This window comes from Barbus barbus (assembly GCF_936440315.1).
Source record: "Barbus barbus genome assembly, chromosome: 34".
NCBI lineage: Eukaryota > Metazoa > Chordata > Actinopteri > Cypriniformes > Cyprinidae > Barbus > Barbus barbus.
Window position 1 is genome coordinate 14,703,877 of NC_136762.1, and position 24,814 is coordinate 14,728,690.

The 24,814-nt window shown below is 38.7% G+C and overlaps 1 protein-coding gene and 1 pseudogene across 7 annotated transcripts in view; both read right to left on the reverse strand.

The window, feature by feature from the left end:
* Window positions 1–4,130: 4,130 nt before the first annotated feature.
* LOC306854003 (tetratricopeptide repeat protein 12-like) lies at window positions 4,131–18,197 on the reverse strand (annotated as a pseudogene). Its single transcript has 18 exons — window positions 18,086–18,197; window positions 17,878–17,999; window positions 17,692–17,751; window positions 14,683–14,754; window positions 14,503–14,563; window positions 13,917–14,104; window positions 11,855–11,924; window positions 10,758–10,828; window positions 10,222–10,356; window positions 9,686–9,775; window positions 8,922–8,985; window positions 8,270–8,404; window positions 7,937–8,029; window positions 7,675–7,743; window positions 6,904–7,020; window positions 5,622–5,721; window positions 5,286–5,511; window positions 4,131–4,465 (listed from the first exon to the last, which is right to left on the reverse strand). The product of its transcript is annotated as a tetratricopeptide repeat protein 12-like (transcript).
* A 4,253-nt stretch (window positions 18,198–22,450) lies between these two features.
* LOC306853985 (uncharacterized protein) overlaps window positions 22,451–24,814 on the reverse strand; it is a 28,640-nt gene continuing 26,276 nt past the window's right edge. For 4 of the 6 annotated variants that reach the window (XM_079391734.1, XM_079391735.1, XM_079391736.1 and 1 more), the window contains 3 exons: window positions 24,454–24,540; window positions 23,784–24,185; window positions 22,451–23,624 (listed from right to left, as the gene is read on the reverse strand). In XM_079391734.1, the coding sequence (XP_079247860.1) occupies window positions 23,466–23,624; window positions 23,784–24,185; window positions 24,454–24,540 (648 nt within the window). In that variant the 3' untranslated portion in view covers window positions 22,451–23,465. The remainder of the gene's footprint in view (window positions 23,625–23,783; window positions 24,186–24,453; window positions 24,541–24,814) is intronic. The other 2 variants (XM_079391738.1, XM_079391737.1) reach the window with 2 other exon arrangements.

A 24,814-nucleotide genomic window follows, 5' to 3' on the forward strand; every position in this document is an offset into this window, starting at 1 on the left:
CCCCTCAGGGAGACCCCTTGGTCTTGAGCCACCACTGTAGGGGCGTCATGTACAGCAGGCCAGAAGGAATCACGCTGGACGCAGCTGCCATGAGCCCAAGCAGTCTCTGAAACTGCTTGACAGTGAATGGCTGGCCTTCTCGCACTCTCTTGACTGCCGTGAGGATCGACTCGATCCGAGCAGGGGTCAAACGAGCCTGCATCGTGGTCAAATCCCTCACTACGCCTGGGTAAGTGGTTCTCTAGCTGGAGAAAGCACACTTTCCTCGGCGTTTAGTCTTAACCCCCAAATCTTTCACGTGGGCGAAAACGACACCTCGATGCCGAATCGCCACCCGCTCTGATAGAGCGAGGATCGACCAATCGTCGATGCAATTGAGTATGCAGATGCTCTGCAGTCGCAACGGGACCAGTGCCGCATCCACACACTTAGTGAAAGTGCGGGGTGAGAGTGTAAGGCCGAGAGGAGGAACCCGATACTGATATGCTTTGCCCCCAAAAGCGAACCTCAGGAACTCCCTGTGAAAGGGAAGGATGGGTACCTGGAGAGGTCTGTCGTGACAAATCAGTCCTCGGACCTGATTTGAGACACGATCTGCCTGCCAGGGAGTATCTTGAACTTCAGCTTTCTGGCTGAGTGGTTCAGAACCCCAAATCCAGTATGGGCCTCAGCCCCTCATCCTTCTCTGGAACAATGAAGTGCCGGCTGAGCCGCCGGCGTGGACTTCGTGAGGAGGAACCACTCGATGGCTTCCTTCCTTACTAAATTCTCGACTTCTTGTCCCAGAACCAGAGCCTGCTCGGGGCGGACTGTAGTCACGCAAACCCCGTTGAACGGCGGAGGTGGCCCATCGAACTGGATGGAATAACCATGCTCTACCGTCCGCAGGACCCAAAGAGACACATCTGGTAGCCGCTGCCTGGCCGCTAGATGATCTACTAAGGGAATCAGTCTCTCGAGACTGACCTCTGGTGTTAGAGATATGGCCAGACCACTGTCTTGCTGCGGAAGTCCGGAGGAAGACGCGGTCTCTGGCGCTTGAGGCGAGGTTCTCAGGCCCGCAGTCACTACCGGCGGGGAATTCTGAGAAAAGCACTCGCTGGGACCTGCTGTGCACTGGAGCTGCAGGGTTGACAGACAGATCCCCGGAGGACACCGAGGGGAGACGGTCACCGTGTGCCGCGGTGTAAGCCGCTCCACCCCAGTAGGGGTCGTCCTCCGCAGTCCTGGGGCTCGCCCGTCAGGACCTCTGAACGAACCAGACCCTGCCAGGCAGGGCCCAAAGAGACGCATTCGGCAGCTCACTGCCCAATGGTCTACTAAGGGAATCAGGCTCTCGAAACTGACCTCTGGTGTCAGAGAAATGGCCAGACCGCTGTCTCGCTGCGGAGCTTCGGAGGGAGACGCAGTCTCTGGCAACTGAGGCGAGTTTCTCAGGCCCGCAGTCACTACCGGCGGGGAATTCTGAGAAAAACACTCACTGGGACCTGCCGTGCCCTGGAACTGCAGGGTTGACAGACAAATCCCCGGAGAGCACCGAGGGGAGACGGTCACCGTGTGCCGCGGTGCAAGCCGCTCCACCCCAGTAGGGGTCGCTCTCCGCGGTCCTGGGGCTCGCCCGTCAGGACCTGCTGCGCGAGGAGCTGGTATACGGAGGAGGCTGCGCCCGCCCAGCAGCCGCCCTCAAAGATTCCACCCGCGATCTCAACACCTCGGTGGAGATCGGGGGAAACTGAAGGCTCTTGTGGCTCCTCACACTGGGGCGAGAGAGGCGGCGAAACCTCGTCAACGCTCGTCACATCACCTTTTCCTCGGAGGACGCAGCGTCAAGCCCTCGTCTCGGGGGGAAGAGTACCGCTTCCGAACCGCGAGACGGGGCGCCAGATCTGGTGGATACGGGAGAAGATAGTTTCTTTTCTCTTCTCTTCTAAATGCCCGCCAGCCAGATCAGCCTTTTTTTTTCTACGAGCCCAACGAGCGCAGCCTCCGCTCTGCCTCGGCAGAGTGGGGTTGGCTTTATTTGTGCTTGTGCAACACTAGAGTTTACAACGCTCATCACCGTCTTTCTCATCCACCTCCTCGGTAGGAAGACAAGCGGGGCGTCGAGCCCTCTCTCTGGGGAAGAGAACCGCTTCCGAGCACAGAGAGCGGGCGCTGGATTTGTTTTGATCCATTTGCGAGCCGCGCGAGCGCAGCCACCGCTCTATCTTTCTTTTGCACAAAAGCGGGGCCGACAGCGCGTGGAGAGCTCGCTTTCCTTCTATATAAATTGGGGCGACAGAGGCGGCGAAACCTCATCAACGCTCGTCACGTCAACCTCCTCGGAGGAAGACAGACGAAGCGTTGAGCCCTCGTCTCGGGGGGAAGAGACCGCTTCCGAACCGCGAGACGGGGCGCCAGATCTGACGGATACGGGAGGAGATAGGGACATTCCCGTCTCACTCTCGTTCGCCAAATCAGCCTGTGAGTCCCACGAGCGCAGCCGCCGCTCTGCCTAGGCAAAAGCGGGGCCAGCACCACGCGGGGAGCTCACAAAGACTCTCTTCTCGAAGAGAGCCCTCCGAGTGCGGAGTGCGCGCAGCGAGAGCCGCTCACAATGCGGGCAGTCAGCTCCCTCGAGAGCCGCTGCCTCGCGCTCCGCACTCAGGTAGACCACGCACAGATCATGTGTGTCCCCGCTCATAATGCTTTTTTTTTTTCATAACGCAGGCAGTGGACTAGCACACAATCTGAAACGCGATCTAGGATCGCCCCCTGTTTTGGTCTTGGCTTTAGGGATGTCTAATTTCTTTTCAGGACATACAACACTAAATAAGACTCACAAAACAGATATGGACTGACAACACACAGAGCGCTTGCTGAATGACAAAAAGCTGACGCGGGCTCCGCCTCACGTGCTTATATACCTCCTGGCCGTGACGTCACCCCGCCCGTGACGCCTCGCCCTTCTATTGGACTTGTTGTAGACGATATTCAGAGCGTCGGTTACGCTGATGGCGTTCCCATATGCGTTTTGACGCAGCTCGACGTTCCTGGAAGGGAACTGGGAATTGGAATAATACTATTACTAATACAGTGTTGTATTAATTTGTAATTTGTGTCATTACTGTGGCAGCTGTAGCAACGTCTATAAAATCCTTTTGAAGCATCTTGGAGTTACCACAATTCTGGATTTAGTCTGCTTCAGTTTGTTCTGTTTCTTCATGTCATTCCAGACAGACTGGATGATGATCAGATCAGATCACTGTGTGGAGCACTGGCTGTTGTCAGACTCCTTGTGCAAACAAAAATCTCACTGGATTATTACAATTAATGGCAAAATTAATGTTTGGAAATGTAAATTGATATTTTCTACTGACACCACAGCAAAAGATAGAAATAACTTTTATATATATAAGATAGTATACTTTTATATAAATAAGATAGAAATAACTTTTTATATATATATATATATATAAGTATTTTGTCAGAAGACATGGCAAATTTTGAATGAACGTCAATGTTGGCTAATCAACCAAAACTTGGGTGGTTTAATTAAAGGAATAGTTCAGCCAAAGATTACTTTTTCTACTCACCCTCATGTCATTCCAAACCTGTATAATTTACGTTCTACTCTATGAAACACATAAAAAGCTATTTTGATGAATGTGGCTAACTATTCCACAGATGAGAGAAAGTCGTACAGATATGGAACAACATAAGGTTGAGTAAACAATGACAGAATTTTCATTTTAGGTGAACTACCCTTATCCTATCCCTTTATATATGTTCTGGGACAAAGCTGAAGTGTTGAGGTTCCATATTGCAGTCTGTTTATGAAATCCTGTCCCAAACCCTGGATTACACTGTCAGACTCATATCTGCTAAACCCTTTTGAATTGCAACAATATTTATTTTTCTTATTACATCATCAAATGCTTTCTAAAGCTATCAAGTCTGCAAAGATGAGTAGGCTTTAACCATAATTATCTTTAAATGCAGTTTTATTAATCTTTTTTTATTAAACACATGAAAGCCAATATTAATCCATTTATCAACAAACAGAGCAAAATGTAATCAAGGCAAGACACTCCCCAAGCGAGTCATTTGGGATGAAAGGAAATTGAAACGTTTTGAATATCGTCCCAGGGCAACATGTTCTCTACAACAGCAGATAACAGAGTCACATGTCAATGTGAATTCTCTCTAATTAAAACGAACACAGGAAACAGCTGCATAATCAAGATAGGCCTTAAGGCATGACAGTAATTTGTGGCCTCACTTAAGATGAACATCTTAAGCTGTGAAGCAAAGGACAGCATTCATCTCTATGTGTGTGTGTGTGTGTGTGTGTGTTTGCATGCGTGTCCTGAGTTATGGGGTCATTTATTGAGGAACCGAATGAGTGGTACTGGCTCACGTGATCAATCTCACACAGGACTGAAGGATTTCTAAACCATGGAGCTCCCTGAGTTTCTCCATGTGCCTGAAAAAAATCAAAACAGAGATATATCAAACCAACAGAATTAGGTTCTTTCTCATTTTGATCACACAATGAACTCTAAACAGTCAAATATAAAACCAGAGCTAAGAATATGAAATGCAAACAAGGACATGAAAACGTCAGCCAGTTTGCTCTGCATACAAAGTAGGTTCATCGGTTATGTGTAATATTTTTTGCAGTGTCTGTACCTTCCGCTGTTTTCTGTCTAAAATGTCTTTTTTTAGGCTGCACTCTGATCTCAGAGGTTTGAAATCTCACTGTAAAGACTCTGAGCAGCGTTACCTCTAAAAAGTTGAAAGCTCATCAAAGTTGAATGCTGTAAGATTTTGACTCCTCTTTGTTGGATTGTCCTTGTTTGATGCTGACTGGGAAAATAAGACACCTCAAGAACACTAAACTAACAGAGCTGCTACTGAGCTTGTGCACGCTTCATAAATTAAAGATGAAGGGAAAAAACTCAGTAGTTCTCTAGGTCAATGAAAGCATAAAGGCTCAATTGGTAAATATTTAAAGAGACTCTCACATCTGTAAAAGTTCTCGTTAACAGCCCTAAAATGAGACGAGAATATAAACGAATTTCAAATGCAACAAACAAACACGCTAATATCTGAATCAAATCAAAAATGGGAGATCTGAGGTGTTTTAATTCATTATGCATTCTTGTTAAGGTTAATTATAAGGAGGCATTAACTTTTCACCTTCATGTTTCCCAGAGTATCATTGCTGTGTATAAGTACATCAGCATGAATGTTAATCAATATAATGCAGGTGACTGCAAGAGGCAAGTCAGACTTAATTATACCTGGGCTCTATTTTGCACAGCTTCCCAAGAGTAATGGCTGCATTCTGTCGAACGGCTGTTCTTTTGGCGTCTTCAGCAGCGTGGTGCAGCAGCAACTGCACACAGTCTGTGCCTAGGAGGCCACCAGCAGCTCCATCCACTTCTAAGCAATGGCCCATAAACAAAGCTGCGTTCCCCACCACCAAGTCATCAATACCACCCAGGAGTTTTCTCAAAGTGCGCAGCCCTGAATGAATAAATGTTGGTAGCGCACACACACATAGTCACAGTAAAGCCACAGAACTTAAGACACGTTACTGAATCCAATCCTCTTCCTCCCTGACCCGCAGAACTCACGTTTGTCAAGCTTAACCAGCTCCTCACAGGCCTGTGGGATTGAGGCAGTACAGACTGTCAGGGCTTTAATGGAGTATCTGGAGCTCATCTCTCCTCCTACCTGACAGGACAGAAGGACAGACATACAAGCACATTTCAGTTAAATCTCTACGATTGCAACCGCAATACTCTGCTGAGAAAAACCAACACACCTGGTCCAAAAAATATAAGAATGTGCAATTGTGGCGGCCCCCAAAGTTAAACTCTTTACCCTGTAAAGCTTGAAATTTTAAACAATGTTTAGAAATAAATTAATTAATATTAAAATATGTATTACAATTATGTTTTACACATTATATTTGATACAGGATTGGTTTGGTATGATCAGGCTATTATGGGGCTATTTATTGATCACATAATTTTTTTTATTTTTTTATTCTACTTTTTAATTCCATTGATCTAATTTCATAAAGCCTTTTTGTTTTGATTTGTGGTTGTTAAAAACAGTTTCAATGTTACCAAATGATAGAGAGATTCATGATTTTTTCTAAATATTATTTAACATGCCAGTCTTTACAGGGTTAAAGCATTTAAACCATTACATATGTTGTATTTTGCTGAACAAACAAACAGGCAGATAGATAATTAAGAATAATTAATACAGTAAATAAATAATGGTAGTCAAACAATACCAACAAAGGGTGAGCTGATTATTATTATTTATGATAAAATAACATAAAATAAACAAATAAACAAATATGTTAAATAAAACAAATAATGCAGCAAAATATACAAATGGCTTTCAATGGCAACAAAGAATGAAATTAACTAACTAAATAAAGGCAGAAAAATTATACATATGGCTTTACATGACTTTAAATTTCAGCAAAGCATAAAACCAGGTCATACGTAAATATACAAATGAATGAACAAAGAAATAAATAAAGTCGTTTTACATTGCTTTCAATTCCAAGAAAAATAAATGAATAAATAATGCTAGAAAAATGATACATATGGCTTAAAAGGATGGCTTAAAAAGTAATTACGTTAACTGTGGAAATGTGGGTTCTGCTGATTTAAGACAGTAAAAACTTATAATATACTGGTTGTGAAAAAAAAAGAGTAATGTGTCAGCAAGGTTGAACTTTCTCACACAAAAAAACGTCCCATGCTGGTCTAAGATGTGCTTTTCTGTAGTGCAAAGGGCATAATCTCTACAATCTTTAGTAAATTTTACCTAATTTGATTTGACTTTCTTTTCTTAGACACTATACTGAATTCTAAAACCTGATATAAGCTCTACCTTCAGAATCTTCAGCAACTTCTTCACTATTCCATTCCACACAACTTCTTGAGTAGAATGGAGTAGAACTTCATCAGAAGACATTGGGAGCAGAACGCTCAGCAAACCTGCAGCTCTCTGAAGCCCAAACAAAACAAGATAACATGTTTGATACCACAACAGGATGGATAGGACATTTCAAAAGGATTAGGCTGTAACTCCAAAGTATTTTGTGGCGGCTTGTCAAAACTGCAGTTCAAGCTGTATCACAACACTAAAAGTTCACCATGAGGTTGAAACAATCAGTTCCATTATGTATAAAGGGAGACAAAGACAAAGTTCCTTCACCTTAATTGTACTCTGAGAAACAGCCTGACTGGAAAGACATGAAGCGCCAAGGCAGCAAAACCCAAGCAAACAACCTGGAACCTGATTTACATAGTCAGAGAAAATAGTCCCAAGGCTAGGGCCTGCGGCTGCCACGGTAATCATTATGTAAATACTTGTGTGCATGCAAAATCCTTCTCTTGGGGATGTTAGCCATCTAAAGACATCCATATAGTTAAACTCTGAACTTCCATTTTTGATCCCGTAGAAGCCATATGTGTTGATGTTTTGTAGAGATGCTTTAGAGATGCTAATATGCCGGGCTCCACAACAACCCACATACTGCAGGACGAACATTTCAATAATTAATGTGCAGAAATCTACAGTTCAAATGTTCTGACGGCTCCAGTCATCAGGGGTTGGGTTACAGCTTGCCTTGGCCTTGCTAAAACGAATTCAACTCACTGTGATGACGCCTCCAGAGGAATCGCTCAGCAGGTCCAAGCACTTGCTGCTGGCCAGAACAGCGTGCTCCTGTATGTTAAAAGAGAGCCAAAAAAACATTCTCTCCCATTTTCCTTTGGTGTTTCAGACATGATTGCAACATATGGAGAGGAAAGGCGCTAACTGAACATTCAGCCTATCCAAGGCCCTTTGGCTACAAAAGTGCTTGATTTTTCCGATGAGGGCTGGCCCAGAGCCCGCCGTATTAAACTTCCTGCTTTACCTGGACAACTTGAGAGGGATTTGAGGCTAAGTTGATCATCAAACCCAGGAGGGGATAGAGGATACTTCTACATTCGCAGCCGACGCACCGTTCCTGCAACCAAAACAGAGCTTTATCTTGACAGTCCCAGAAATTAAATTCATGTCCTTTTGCAGTTTTAGCATCTGTGGGAAATTTCACAGCTCATGCAACAAGATAGAACAAAGAGCTTAGAAACAAACCCTCGGAATCAAAATTCACAGTGCAAGACATCATACATAATTCAGCAATGCTCAAGGACAGAGTATTTGGGAGCTCGGTTGTGATGTAAAGCATTATCATCTCCAAGCTTACCATTGCTTGAAGAGAGCATCTCCAAAATTCATTACGTCCCGCTAGCTTTTGACTGATGACATCATCTAAAGCCATGGTCCCGATTACAGAAATCACAGAAGGCTGTGTCTTGTGGTCAGCTGTCATGATATTTGACTACAAGCGCATAGGAAAAACAGGATTAGCTGAAAAGTGGACGATTTCAATTATATGCAGTACACTACCATTAAAAGTCTGGGTCAATATGATCTTTTTGTTTGTTTTTGAAATAAATTAATATAATGTTATTCATAAAAAAATGCTTTGAATTTATCAGAAGTGGCAGTAATAATAATAATAATTTGTTACATTTATATAGCGCTTTTCTGGGTACTCAAAGCGCTTTACATAGAAGGGGGGATTCCTTATATAGATAGATATATAGATATAGATAGAATAGATTCCTTAGCATGTGGGGTCTTAGTCCTAAAGATAAACAAAGTAAAGTACAAGTATTTTTATTTATTGTCATACAGTATCTTCTAGTTGTGATTGGTAATGGTGGTTACAATCCGAAAATGTCAACAAATTCAGACAACAAAGCATTATTGATGAGAACATTATACGCTATTATAATTTATATTATTATAAATATTAAGAGGATGACTATGAATGATGTTTCATAATATATCACCAGCAGATGTTCAAGAGGAAGGGCAAACACTGCTGTGAAGTTCTCCCTTGACTGAATCTAAAATCTGAAAAAGACAAACAACAACAAATGATTAAATAAATAAACGAAAAAAGCTCAACAGACTTAAATCTTCAGATAACCTTCGCGCAGTAATGCACGAAGGGCCAGAGGAGCAAAAGATAAAAAGGCGTCATAATGTGGTGGGCGCTGATCCAAGATGGTTTCAAATCTCACATTGCTGACGCCCAGCGTAAAACACAAGACAAGACCAATATGCCTAACCATCCTTATCTAGAAACAAGAGAGCGGCTTGAATTCACTGAACACTTTTCATTGACTATCTATCAAACTGTTACGCCATTCTCATTTCCCTCTGTGCATAAAGTGGCTGTTTAATTCCGTCTCCTGTTCACCGGGAGCACCTTATTCTATCTGTAAGATGGTGAATGACTAGAAACGGCGAGAGGCTGATCTCATTCACAGAGATAAATGGAGGGATTTGTGAATTTGATGGATTGTTTTGTCTTAAATGCGTTCACTTTGCGTTCTCAAGGGACCTGGGCTGTTGAGGTGAATGAATTTGAATGTGTCTCGATTTAATACATGCGACTATGATGTATGGGAATCTAATGGACTCTCGGGTGGGTCGTGCCCAAGATTTCGTAAAAAGGGGCAGTTTCACTGTCTCTGTTTCAGGCATTCATCAACTTCACATGAAAACAGGACATGGTATATGGTAAGAGAAATATATTGATTGTGCATACTTATTTTCTGCAGCCAAGTTCTCCAGAACTGTAAGCGCCAATGCAGAGCTTGTATCCCGGCAAACACAGCTTATTAGGTTCTCTGCCATTCTAAAGGGGACAGATCGCATTCATTATAGGCTCATTAAAAGGACTTTAATAAAACATGCTATAACAGTAGGAGGTCGTCTGCATGCTAGCTAATGAGAAGAATCGCAGATATCATAGGAACACCACACTTAAATCTACTCTGCTTTATAAACAGCACAGGAAATTGAGAAGAATTTGACATCAAAGTGGATTCAAATAAATATTAGTAAATATTATAAAAGCAATATAGATCATTATTTATTGAACATATATAATAAATTAATCATGCTGTTTAAATAGTTAATCTATCTATATTTATCTATATAAAATTTGTCTATGTATATCTATATTTCATTTAATCTATTTCGTTTCACATAATTAGTCATGTCTAATAAATAATTAATTCACTGCACATAGATTTGTAAACTACACTGCAATACATCCAATATGGCACAAAAAATACATACTGGGTTAAATTCAGATTGTCCATGAGCATGTCTCGTCCGTGTTGAGTTTGTGAGTTCTCTCTGTATTTCACCCCAACAGCTGTACCATGTGTTGTCTAGTACTGGGACACTCCATCAACAGCTGTTGGTTTTGCTCTGGGAGGAACATAATTATGGAGAAGGTTTAATAAAGACGAATTCAGATTTAGTTGACCAGTTAATGAGATTATAACTGAAGGGCACAAACTACTTACTAAAGAGACTTTTAATGTGGGAGGCAATGACAATTTCACTGCTAGCAGGCAAGAACAGGATAAATTGATATCGACTTGGATTTAGACAATTTCACGAATGCTCATTACTCTAAAAGAAGCAGGGAAAAGCAGAACCAGATTAAGTGGTGTCAATACATTTAAAGTTTTCCAAACAGAGACAGTTTGAAAGTATAAAAAAGAAATGTGCAAATGGGACTGATATTTTTTCCTCAGCAATTGCTTCTTTAAGTCTCAAGGCCTCTGAATAAGATTCATATGCTCACGTGCTGCATTTCATCTTACCGTTTCCACTGCAAACTGTCCTCCATAATTTGACGACGGACATACATAGATCAACCGCATATGGATCTTTACTATCTTATTTAGAGACAGCTAAATAAAGAAGAGGAAATACATTTCAGTCTTGCACTGTAGCTCTATCGTTAAAGTATAAAGAATAATCTGCTTTTGCATCCTTTTTAAAGCTTGAACGTTCCGTTTTCTCATGAATGTAAATGTATATTGGCACATTCTTCAAAAAATGTTCCATGGGAGAAATAGTCAGTTCAGTGTTGTAATTGTTAACTAAAACTATTAAAAATATGTTTTTTTAATTGAAATAAAGCTAAAATAAAATGAAAAACTTTAACTTTACAGATTTTAAAGAAAATTAGAAAAGCTTTGGCAAATACCTGCACTAAATTATGTTTATGTATTAAAATTACTAAAACTAAAAATAAATTAAAATGAATTACAGTTAAATAAAAATATTAAGAACTAGTAAAAAAGACAAAAACATAACAAAATTACTAAAACTAAAATTAAATTTAAAATTGAAACAAAGTTCAAACAATTAATACATATTATAAAAGAACATAATACTAAAAAACACTGATTCGGGTTTGGAATGACATGAAGTGGAGTAAATGACAGAATGAACTATCCCTTTAAACAGACATGTTGTAAAGATGAGAGACCACATGTGTGCAAACTGTATGAAACAAACAAAGCGAATCTCCCAAACAAACCAATCAATCATTGTCAAACACAGATAAACCCTTTCAATTTCATTCTGGTGGTGGAAAGGTAAATTCCAACATATGACATGATCATACAGCAGAGCCAAATTACACATCTGTCAAATGCATTCAAATTAGTCAATTAATTTGAATAGCATACTTGGTTGGAACAAGACAACCAATAAGAGGAGAGAAAGCTGAAGATGCCATTAATCATATGTGAATTAAGCATGCACACTTTATGATACCACAGTAAGATCTTCTCATTCAATACAAATTAAACCCAACTTCTAGAGACCTTTACTCCACATCAGCCATTTTCAAATGTGCAAAGTACATTCTGACCACAAACTGTCAGGTTCACTTCATTAGCAACCTTACCTTCTTACAGTGTTATTGCCATTAATGATACTGAAGCCATTGTTTAATCTGAATAATGTCTGCCCAGTACCTGTGAGGGACACCAGATAAGGTCAGTGTTGGTAGGTGTGTAGTGAGAGCCATATATCAACACTAAATCACAATAGCCAGACTCAGACACACAATACGCTCCGGTCAAGGTCAAAAGAGTGTGCAAGGAGAATAAACAAAAGCTCATCAAGAATAAGAGAGCGCTGCCTTATCTACACAAAGGCAGTGTTCATTCTGTGGAAATACTAGAAATTAGTTTACAAAGAGCTATTCAGATATCTTACCTGCACAAAATATTGGCAAAAAAAAAGCTTTCTGTCTTGGGAGTGCTTTAAAGTTTATGCTGCACAATGTGCAGGCCCATATTTTACCCTCATGGAATACTTCTGAAACTTTATACAGTTTTTAAAAGAGGATATCTGCCGGAAAAGACTGCAGTATATAAAGTAGGAAGTCAAAATTCAAAGTTAAAAGTTTGATTTAGCATGTAGTTTTTATAACCTGTATATCAATTTGAAGTACAGTATAAACACAAACATGGTGCCTGTAAAGGAGAGACCGGGGCTAGTTGTCACATGGACAATATTTCAGTAGCTGGAAGGTTTTAAGTCAAAAGTCATATTAAATAAATGTGCTTTCTCTAGAAATAGTTTTTTTGGTTTCTAGTTAGAAAAAAGTAAAAGTAAAATATCTAAATAATATCTTTTGTGTAAACAAGTGAACGCAATATCATCACATTTCTGTATACATTACTGGGCAAAAATTCTGAGCCAATAAAAGTATGCATTAAATTGATCGAAAATGACAGCTAATTTTTATAATCTTACAATAGATAACTTTTTCAAATAAATGCTGTTCTTCTTAACTTTCTATTTATCAAAGAATCCTGAAAAATATGTATCAAGGTTTCCACAAAAATATAAAGCAGTACAACTGTTTTCAACATTTATAACAAATAGAAATGTTTCTTGCGCCAAATGAGCATATTAGAATGAATTCTGAAGCATCATGTGACACTGAAGAATGGAGTAAAGCCTTCTGAAAATTCAGCTTTGCCATCACAGGAATAAATTACATTTTAAAATATATTCAAATTAGAAAACAGAATTTTAATTTCTAATAACATTTCAAAATAATACAGTTTTTACTATTTTTTGATCAAATAAATGCAGCCTATTAGTGAGCAGAAGATGCTTCTTTCATAAACATAAAAATCTTACAAACCCAAATTTTTGAACACTAGCGTACAAAACAAGAGCAAATTACACGATAAAGATAGATTTAAGTTGAAATTTAATTGAAATCAAATTTAATTGAAATTTAATTTAATTTCATTGTATAAATGCATACAATTTATTTCTAAACAATGGTTTGATATTTTGTGCGACCTTTTACATTTGATTTCATAATAAATATACAATTTCGCTGTAGGCAGAACTTTAAGGTTTGTGTTTATACAGAAATTGAGTTTCAAACATAAACTCACCCTGAGAGACATTCACTAGGGTATAGTGAATTTTTAAAATTCTGTTGTGAAGTGTGGTAACAAGCCCTGGTTCTCCCTTATATATAGTATATTTTATCACAATCTGCGCTGATCTGACACAGGATCAGAATTGAGCAAACACAAACTGAAAGGTAATGCACGCGGTCACTAACAAGGTCTAAAAGCTTTGAGCTTGTGCTTGTGATAGGACTGTGTCTGTCCTCTTTGGCTGATCATGAGGATTAGTTTCCTCATCATGAACTGCAAATGAACCGCAGAGCAGAATCAATGAGCCCTCTGCACAAAATTCCTCACTCCTCTCCTCTCCGAATCGATCCTGAGTGCAAGAAATATCGCCCTGGTTGCTGGAACAACACTGGGTAAACCGAAGGCATATTTCACACAAATCTGAGGTTCAACACTGGCGTAAACATTTGTTCATCCTACAAAAACCGCTGGAGTTCAGTGACAATTAAAGAAATAAATAAGAAAAAAACAACATCTGATTAAAAAACAAAGGACTCTGGATTAATCATGTGAACTTACAGTCTTTAATAGCCTGTGAGAGCAGCTCCAATCCACCACAGTAGTAAAGATTGATCTCATTGGGTCTGTCGAGCTTCTTCAGCAGCTCTGGTACTGCCATGGCCTGCTCCGTTCCCTCCTGTAGCTCTTCCCAGCTGTCTTTTCCTGCAGAGATGCCTTCTCTTCCAAATCAACTTGTCTCAGATAAGCTATTGTAATGCAAAGTAATGTGACTGCTTCACCACCATATTTCTTTTTTGCAAATTCATGTGGAAATCTTCTATTAAAATGCATAGAATGGGAATCCATAATGCCATTATTCCTCTTGAAAAGTTCAAAATCAATTTAAATGGGCAACTAATGTTCTAAAAACTGCTGGTGTCAGCATGTGATGAGAAAGAGGGAACGTGTGAGAGAGACTAATGTAAAAACTACAAGTGAATTCAGTTTATTCTGAGAGATGCTTGACTAAAAGGTACATATCCAGACAGAGTGGATGTTAAAATAATAGCTATGCCAATCCTACTCTGGTGCTATAGCATGGATCTAAAGTATATTGACCTTGCCTTCCCTTGCGTCAGATCCTCACAGCATTTTTGGATCATACCTTTGACCATGGTCTCACGCTGTGGCTCCATCTCCAAAAATTTTCTATAGCAAATCCTGGACTTAAAGTGAAGCAAAGGCAGCAGGATGAAAGGAGAGAGGTAAGATAAATTGAGAAATGTAAGTGTAATCCAGATTTAGACTTGAAAGGACAGAAGGACTTCTATTGAACGATACTTACCTGTTCGAAATCCTTGAGTGCTAAGTGAGATTTTCCCATGTGTACATACGCTTTAATACATTTATCATTGCACTGTGAATGAAAGTTTCATATATACATTAGTCACTTGAAAATGGTACAATAAACATAATAAACTAGAATCAGTGAAAATAAAGTGATTTATTTTGTCCCAATCAATTACTTTATTGGGCAAATTATTACTTTACCCAATTTATTACATCTTTTACATAATAAAACATTCTTACAGTCATGGCCAAAAATATCGGCACCCTTGGTAAATATGATCAAAGAAGGCTGTGAAAATTAATCTGCATTATTAATTAAAATATATTATTAATTATAATATAAAAGAAATTCACAAAAAAAATCTAACCTTTCATAGGATAAGAATTTAAAATGGGGGGAAATATCATTATGAAATAAATGTTTTTCTCTAATACACATTGGCTACAATTAATGGCACCCTTTTATTCAATACTTTTTGAAACCTCCATTTGCCAGTTTAATAGCTCTAAGTTTTCTCCTATAATGCCTGATGAGGTCAGAGAACACCTGACAAGAGATCAGAGACCATTCCTTCATCCAGAATCACTCCAGATCCTTCAGTTTCACAGCTCCATGTTGGTGCTTCTTCTCTTCAGTTTACCTCACTCATTTTCTACAGGGTTCAGGTCAGAGGACTGGAATGGCCAGCAGAAGCTTGGTTTTGTGCTCAGTGACCCATTTTTGTGTTGTTTTTTAGGTTTGTGTTTGGATTATTGTCCAGTTGGAAGATACAAACAAAGCCCATTATAAGATTTCTAACAGAGTCAGTCACTTATTGATTTTTTATCTATTGGCATTTTATAGAGTCCATGATGCCATGTATCTAACCAAGGTGTCAGGACCTCCAGCAGAAATTTAGGCCCACAACATCAAAAATACAGCAGTATATTTCATTGTACACATGGGGTACTTTTTATCCCTGTATTCACCAAACCCATCTTGAGTGTTTGCTGCTAAAAAGCTAATTTTTTTAGTTTCATCTGACGATAGAAGCCAGTCCCATTTGAAGTTTCAGTCGTGTCTGACAACTGAATATGCTGGAGTTTGTTTTTGGATAAGTGAGGAGAATTTTTCTTGAAACCTTCCCGAACAACACGTGGTTGTCAGTCCTGTCTTCATGTGTCTTGTGTTTCCCCTCCTCCCGTGCCCATATTTGGTTTGTTCCTATCCTCGTTTAGGTTATCAGTTTATTAGTCCCCAGCCGTGTGTCTTTAATTATCTAGTTTACCCCTCGTTTAGTTCTAGTACTTAAGCCCTGTGTTTCCTGCCTCTGGGGTCTGGTCTTAATTGTCATTCTGTGCTTCCAGCATTCCCTATGTTTTGATTAATAAAATATGTTATTGGAAGAGTTCCTCGCCTCCTCATTCCCTGGCTCCTACGAAGTGTGACAGTGATGTAGGTGCTGTTTGACTTAATTTTTTTTTTTTTTTTTATTATAATTTTTTTTAAAAGGTTTTCTGACCCTGAGACTCAACAATTTTCTGCAGTTCTCCAGCTATGGTCCTTGGAGAGTCTTTAGCCACTCAACTCTCCTACTCCCCGTGCATTAGGAGGATATAGACACGTCCTCTTCCAGGCAGTTTCGTAACATTTTCTGTTGATTGTAAATTCTTAATTATTGCCCTGATGGTGGAAATGGGAATTTTCACTGCTGTAGCTCTTGTCTTAAAGCCACTTAACTAATTTGGGAAGCTCTATCTTTTGCTGTACATAAGAAAACAATTATTTGGTTATTCTCATTGTGATGGATGATTAAGGGAATTTGGGTTTTGTTTCCCCCCCCATATTTATATTTCTGTGAAATAGGAAACCATGGCTGGATAATTTCATGTTCATAATCACCCTGGAGTGCTCAAAATTGTGAATATGAATGAGAATATACTTCAGAGATATTTTACTCATAAGAATTACTAGGGGTGCCAATAATTGTGTCCAATGTGTATTTGAGAAAAAATATTTATTTCATAATGATATTTCCCCCCATTTTAAATTCTTATTATCCAATGAAAGGTTAGATTTTTGTGATTTTTTTTAAATAAAAGATCAAAAGGATTAACAATGCAGATTAATTTTCACAGCCTTCTTTGATCATATTTACCAAGGGTGCTGATATTTTTGGCCATGACTATATGTAAAATAGCTCATATCTTTTAGGGGGCATAAAAATTCATCATCCTGTATATTAAAGGATGAAATACGTGAAAAGAAAACCTATTAGGTTAGCTTGGAAAACTAATTTCGTTATTATATAATAGAAAAAATATTAACCAGTAAATATATTAAATTTGAATAACTTTGGTCTGCCAAATCACAGACATAAATTGTGACCAACATGCAGAAACAGGAAGAAACTGAAAAATATAAAACAGGAAATTATACCATAGAAAGAACCCCTGCAGACTATCATGACTGTCAAGGTCAATATTGTAAAGTAGATTCTGTTTGTCATGTGTGCAATCATCCAAAAAAAAAAAAATTCCTGTTTTTATTTATTAACTTTTTTAATTATATTTAAAAGAAAAAATTCTAAATAATGATCAAGATGCATCCACTCATGAGTCTTCAAATGTAAAAGTTTTTTTTTAAAGCATATGAAACATGAATACAAAGATTACATTAAGAACACAGCACTACACTGGCAGTTTAAACTGGATTTTTAAAAGATTTTTCCTTTTTTTTATCTTATATATATATATATATATATATATATATATATATAACTCTTATTTAACTAAGAGTTAAATAAGTTCTAAAAGTTTTCCAAAAGCAAAAACTATTTGGCACAGCTCGGAAGGAACTTCAACCCAATTTTCTAAAGCTGCACAACTATCCAGTTCAATAGATACAGCACTATGTAAGCCTGCTGTTCTCACCAGACAAGGTAGGATGAGAAACTCTCTGCTTCGGCTGACACTGAAAAATGAGAGGGCACTTCTCTGACCTCTTTCCCAGTGTTTTACTCACCCTCAGAGCCCACTCACAGTCACTTATGGCCTCCTTATATCTCCCCAACTTGATAAAGGCCTACATAATACATGAATGTAAGAGACAATAAAATCACAAGAGGAACAGTCTCACAGGAATAGCAGTTATGATACTGACTTTTCAGATTATTATACAAGAACTCGTTGAAGTAAAACGTTGCAGTACCTGTGCTCTGTTTGTGTAGAGAGCCTGCATGTCACGCAGCTGGTCCAAGCCTTCAGTATGAAACCTGACAGCCGTTTCGTAGTCACCTTGAGTGAAAGCCTCATTCCCCTGCTGCCTTAACGCTGCGGGTCAAACGAGGACAAAGCAAATCTAGACGTTGCAAACTGACAAAACTGCCCATTTTGCTCTCAGGCTTCACAGTACCCACCATTGGCGTTTTCTTCCTTCATCTTTCTTCTCTGTCTTCTCTCCTCTGCATCTTTTTCTAATATCCTCAAGAAATTCTCTGACGAATTGAAGAGTACAACAAACCGTTGCAAGATTTATAATAAAAAGACAAGAAGTGAAGATGAAGGTGAGCTAGTTTGTATTGACTTATGAATCATTTACAAGACTTCAAGGGAAGGCATTCAAGTTTTATACTTGAAACCAAATTATTCAACAGAGACAGAGAAGTCTTGTTAACTGCCGAACCAAGAACAGATAAGAGACTCCAATAAACCTACCTGGATTGTTTCTCACTTTTTGAAAGATTAGGCATTAATATAAAGCATGTAACAGTCGCTTCATTTATTAATGATAATCATACACTCTAACATTTAACTAAATATAAAAGTGTGTAAAAAAGTAAATATGAAAGTGTGTTTTATTCATTCATATTACAGACTGTAAATACTGTACCGTTGGCCTATTTTCAGATGAATGATTTTTGTTTATAACAATCTTATTGATTTTGGTTTTACATGGTTCCGTCTGCTCCAGGGATGAGATGAATTGATCTGCCATAGCAATTGCTTTCTCTTGGCACGACAAGTCTCTGGAATTGAACTGTTTTACCAACTCATCTGCAAATAGAAAGCAACAAATTCACATTTTTCGAACTCAATTTACATTTATCTCATGACTGAATAAATATGTACGTCACGTTCAGTCAAAAAAAGAAACGAAAGCGCAACGTTTCCTTATAACGGCAGCGCTGCAGCGGGAATATGGTTTTTAAACAAACATCACTTACTCATCTGGTCAACATCCCTCAAAAACCTTTCGAGGTCGTCGTTATCTGGCAAATTCATGCTTAAAAATTACTTTACAAAGCACAGCAACTGAGAAGTTTTACCTAAGAAAAGTGAGGCAGTTTTGTTTACGGAAGTGTAGCTCTGTGACACTTCCGTAGGGGAAGTCGTGGCCTAATGGTTAGAGAGTCGGACTCGTAATCCAAAGGTTGCGGGTTCGAGTCTCGGGCCGGCAGGGATTGTAGGTGGGGGGAGTGAATGTCCAGCGCTCTCTCCACCCTCAATACCACGACTGAGGTGCCCTTGAGCAAGGCACCGAACCCCCAACTGCTCCCCGGGCGCCGCAGCATAAATGGCTGCCCACTGCTCCGGGTGTGTGTTCACGGTGTGTGTGTGTTCACTGCTGTGTGTGTGTGTGTTCACTGCTGTGTGTGTGCACGTTGGATGGGTTAAATGCAGAGCACAAATTCCAAGTATGGGTCACCATACTTGGCCGTATGTCACTTCACTCACTCACTCACTCACTGTGACCATAGCACTGTGACCTGCTGGTAGATACTTGTAACTACATGTCTATACATATACATGCTTGTAACTCAGTCATTCTTGAGAAGTGGGACAAAACAGGGTGCAAAATTGAAAAATATAAAACTTTGTACTCAGACAAATGAAACTACATTTATGTATCTTATATGTACTAAGCTACTGAGCTATGCTTTGATGCAACCTCCCAACTTTTCTCTTTTTTAAACAAAATGTGCTTTTTTTACCTTGGACTGTGTAATATAATTTCAACTTTATCTTTAACAGCATTCAAGATGTTTTTAACATTTCAAAACACTTTCTCATGTTAGCAACAATTCCACAACAAATATAAAATATCATAATGAAATATTATCAAAATAGTCATCTGACGGAGGTGACAGAACTGACGGAGTTGACGCATCTGACGGTGGTGACGAAAACCTGAATTTGTAGTATTTTTAACTATCAAATACATTGAATCAAACAATTACTGTGTTAAAACAACCACAACAGGCAGCGAGTATGTTATTGTTTATAAAGCTTTTATTCAAGAGTCACATTTAAGTATTTTGATATATTATTGGAACACAACATCTTGATGTGGTGACATCTGACGGTGTTGACACATTTGGCATTTCTTTCACAAAACAAATGGAGTTCATGTAGTAGCCATTTTATTTTTTCTGTTGATACTAGATGCTAATGGAACCTGCTTCAGGAGAATAAAATGATCTAAATATTTCAAATAATTTCCTCAGAAATTGGAAGATGGTGTTGACGTATCATGGTTGTGACTCATGAAATATTAACATTAGGATTTAAAATATTCTAAAACTATAAAACTGACCAGAGTCTGACAGTGATGTAGTCTGCAGAGGAGGACTGTGGCAAGGGGTCCTTTATAGTGACAGCTGCCCCTGATATTCATTGATTTTATTACATTTGAATGAATGTCTGACGGTGTTGACAAAAAGTGCGGACAAAACTTTAAAACCTTATGAAACATGCATGTGTCACTGAAAAACAACCTTGCGTTGATATGAGATATTATTAAGTGTTGGTTTTGATAAAACAAGCTCTTTTTTTATCGTTAAAAACATTTTTTATGCATTTTATAGCATATGAATGATTGAACCCTTCTCTGTGGACACACTGTTTTAGATGTAGTGAGAAGACAATAAGTGTCATAGATTTCACATAATAATGATCAAATTAAATTGAAGGGGGTAATTGTGTTAAATAGATTATATGATCAATCCCCATAACATTTACAATTGAAAATATTTTAAATTTTTAAACCTGATAGCAGTTACAATTGCTGGACATGTTTTGTCCCATGTTTCAAGAATGACTGAACTACATGTCTATACATATACATGCTTGTAACTACATGACTATACATATACATGCTTGTAACTACATGACTATACATATACATGCTTGTAACTACATGACTATACATATACATGCTTGTAACTACATGACTACACGGTCAGATTTCTTCTTTGATGACCATTCAAAAATCTTTTTCATTTTAAACTTATTTGATGTTTTATCAACAGTAAGCACTCTCTGAAAATCATCACCATGCCCTTGTACAAGGACAGGACCCCTCTCATTCTTTCAGAAAACATAACTTTGAATTACTGGTGAAATGTAAAAAGCCCGAGTTCTAGTTTATGTTTGAGGGTTTATGGGAAGATGAAGGTGCTTCAGTTTATTCATGAATATCAACATCGTATGAGATGTCATCCAAAAGCAGGCATACTTAAACAAATAAAAATGTTTTATTGTTCCTTTCCTTCGCTTGTTGTTACTCCAGATAAACATACTTTATTGATTCCTAGAGGGACATTCAGGCATGAAACATCAGCTGCATCAAATGTGAATAGCAGAAAAACGCCACTATAAATACATAAAATGCAATCAAACAAGACAATACAATGAGTGCAATGGCATATATGCTATAAGTATTTGGTAAACAAGATTGTTAAAGTCGCACTCAGACACCCAAAAAGTGTAGATGGCCTGTCTTGTACTGCTTTATAGTAAACAAAAAAAGGCAGAGATGGTTTGTGCTGCTACATTAAAATGTAATCATTACAATTCTGCCTTGAGCATTTTGCACTATTAAATCTATTTTCAACTCAAAGCTCAGGCCATTATTTCACTATATATTCTGTAAATGCTTGTCTGTCTTTTTATTTTAGTCATAATCTAATACCATAAGTCTTAACAACTGGGTCATGACCCTAAAATTGGTCAAGAGGTCTGTGTTGAGAAGGTCATGGACAGCAGGAAATTATGGTTCTAAACACAAATAATTAAATGCAATAAATCGTGTGATTACATGGTCCCATTTCACAGAATTTCCACAGTTATTAACTTCGTAAATCTAGCAAGGTTTTATTGTATAAATGGTCACATTTCAAAAATGTAAAAAAAAAAAAAAACATTTATAACACTCTTACTCTGGCATTAAATTACAACAAAACTAGTTAACACTGCTGCTGTTTCTAATGGCTGAGAAAGTAACTGTAAATTTGACATTTTTCTCTCTTTGGGAAAGGCGTGGAAATGCTATCTTGTATTTTTTATTTTGCTATTCGTACAAATTTACAGTATAATCATAAATTTATAGTAAATAAGTTAATTAATAAATTTCAAGGGATAGTTCACCCAAAAATAAAAATTACCCCATGATTTACTCACCTTAAAGCCATTCTAGGTGTATGTGACTTTTTTCTTTCAGACAAATACAATCAGAGTTACATTATAAAAATATCCTGGCTCTTCCAAGCTTTATAATGGCAATGAATGGTGGTCTTGAAGCAAAATAAAGAGCATCCATCCATCATAAAAAAGTACTCCACATGGCTCCGGGGGCTTTAATAAAGGCCTTCTGAAGCGAATCGATGCATTTGTGTAAGAAAAATATCTATATTTAAAGCTGTATAAACCGTAATCTCCAGCTTCCGCTAACTTTTGTATGCACATTCATGACAGAGTGTGATGTATGGTATGGTATGGTACGGATGATGTAGGATGTAGGTGTAGCATAAGCTCCGGTGAGAAGTAACGAACACGTGAGTGCAGAGGATAGAGCAAAACAAAACACCGGTCACGAATTAGAAGTACAAAGCAAAGTTTGTAAAGAAAAATGTCAGTGGATTTCAATATAAGCCAAGAGGAGACTGGTTTTCCTTTGCTGTAAACAAAACTTGGTTCTCGCGACCGGAGCTTACGCTTATCCGCTGGAACGCCACTCTCTTGTGAAAGCACATACAACAGTTAGCGGAAGCTAAAAATGACGGTTTACAAAGTTTGTCCCCTGGAGCTGTGTGGAGCACATTTTATGATGGATGCACTTTATTGGACTTCGAAATATCCACACCCATTCACTGCCATTATAAAGCTTGGAAGATCCAGCACATTTTTTTATATAAGTTTGACTGAATTCATATACACCTAGGATGGCTTGAGGGTGAGTAAATCATGGGGTGAAATATCCCCTTCATTTAGCTAATTCTGTTGGGGGGTTTTTTCTGTATTTCTGCTGTTACTTTTATATGAATTACACTGTATTTGTACATTGTTTAATTTATTTATTAAAATTTCAAGAATACATTTTCATTCAATTTTATTCATTTCATTCATTATATTTTAACTCCCCCCTGTTTTAAGAAATTCTACCCTGAGGTTGTGCGTCCAATCAAACTGTATGGTATTCTGGTGCAAATTTGTGTCATTTAGTGGAAGATTAGGTACCAACATGGTCAAATTCTCAAAACCTACATTAAAATAGAGGCCTGCTTTTTGCAGTTTTATGCCCATTTTATTGTTTTATCTTAGTGCTATTTTTTTACTTTTGTACAATAAAGTAGATATCTAACTGTGCTGGGTCATCACCGGAAGCAAAACTAGAAGCTCTAACCATCTAACCATCCAAGACGATAAGGCCATCCACTGCATCGCAGCATATAACATGCCTTTGAAAGCTGGATTTATCACTGTCAGAAAGGCAGCACTGTTCAAAGTTAAATTGTCAGTTCATGGAGGAGCGGCGTCTTGGCTGTCTGGGCCGTCGCTGAGTGACGGGTCAGTGTTGAGGTGCTTGATCTCCAGGCTCTTAGGAGACTCTTTCAGGAGACTCTCGACCTGGCGGAACACTGAAGCCTCTCTGTATTTGCACAGACGTCCCAAAACCTCCTGCCCAGAGAACAGCACACATTCGAAATCTCACACTCCAACGAGTATTACTTCTGCCACATCAGTCTGATCCTACAGCATCTGTTACATCCCTGTGAATTACTTAGTAACACTACTGAAATCGCAAGGGGCGAATATGGCGAAATAAATCAAACTTACATCCTCTGAGAAAACCCCAGGACTTGGCTTCTGCACTCTTTCCAGCAGAAGACTATCGAGAGCTGCGTCAGATGCCAAATCTTTTGTCCTCTCGTAGTCAGTTTGTCCCAGTCTGGCATGGAACAGCTCACTTAGGCCCACCTGTAAAACCTGCAAAATGGGACAGGGTTTGATGTCTATAAGAAAGACTGTATTAGCACATTCCTTTCTTGGCTTGTTCAGGCTGTGCTGGTGTGGGGCAGTTGCTAATAGCACCTTGAAAAAGGCCCTTTGGAAGGCGGGAGTGGAGTCGGTTTTCATCTGACCGGTGGAAATGTGTGCAGCACAGTGCATTAGCAGCAGAGAGAGGCCACCCACTGACTGCAACCTCTGACAGCGAACAAACAGAGTCTTCTGTCCCTCCTGAAGACATAGGAAGTGCTAAGTGCACAGGGGTTTGTATGACAAAGCGCTAAGTGTCCTTAACATGAATTAATTATCGCTCACCCGGTGACTGACAAATGAGGGCATTTAACCTTAGTGCAACTAAACTAGCCGAGACCAATTATATCACAGAGAAAGTGAGGCTAATTATCACTTCTCAAAGTTTGGTAAATTATTAATAACTTTTTTTTTTCATTTGTTCTTTATATAGCTGGTTCAGTACATGCATGCCTAAGTGTAGAAATACCTGATAATAGAAAGAGTTGCGGAAAGCATTGTTATGGTAGTCGTTGAAAGGAAGAGTAGAAGCCAGTTGAAGGGTTACTGCTGGTATCTAGGATGAAGAAATAAAAGCTGTGAACAAACTTCAGGCTATTTCCAAATTTGAGGTCAGTGAGATTAAAGAAATTAAAGAAAAAAAATGAAAGAAATTAATACTTTTGTTTAGCAAGGGCACAAAAAATTGATCAAAAGTGAAAGTAAAGATAGATATAATGTTACAAGAGATAAAAAAAAATGCTGTTCATTTCAACTTTCTATTCATCAAAGAACCCTGAATATAAGGAAAAATATATATCACAGTTTCCACAACATATTAGGCAACACAC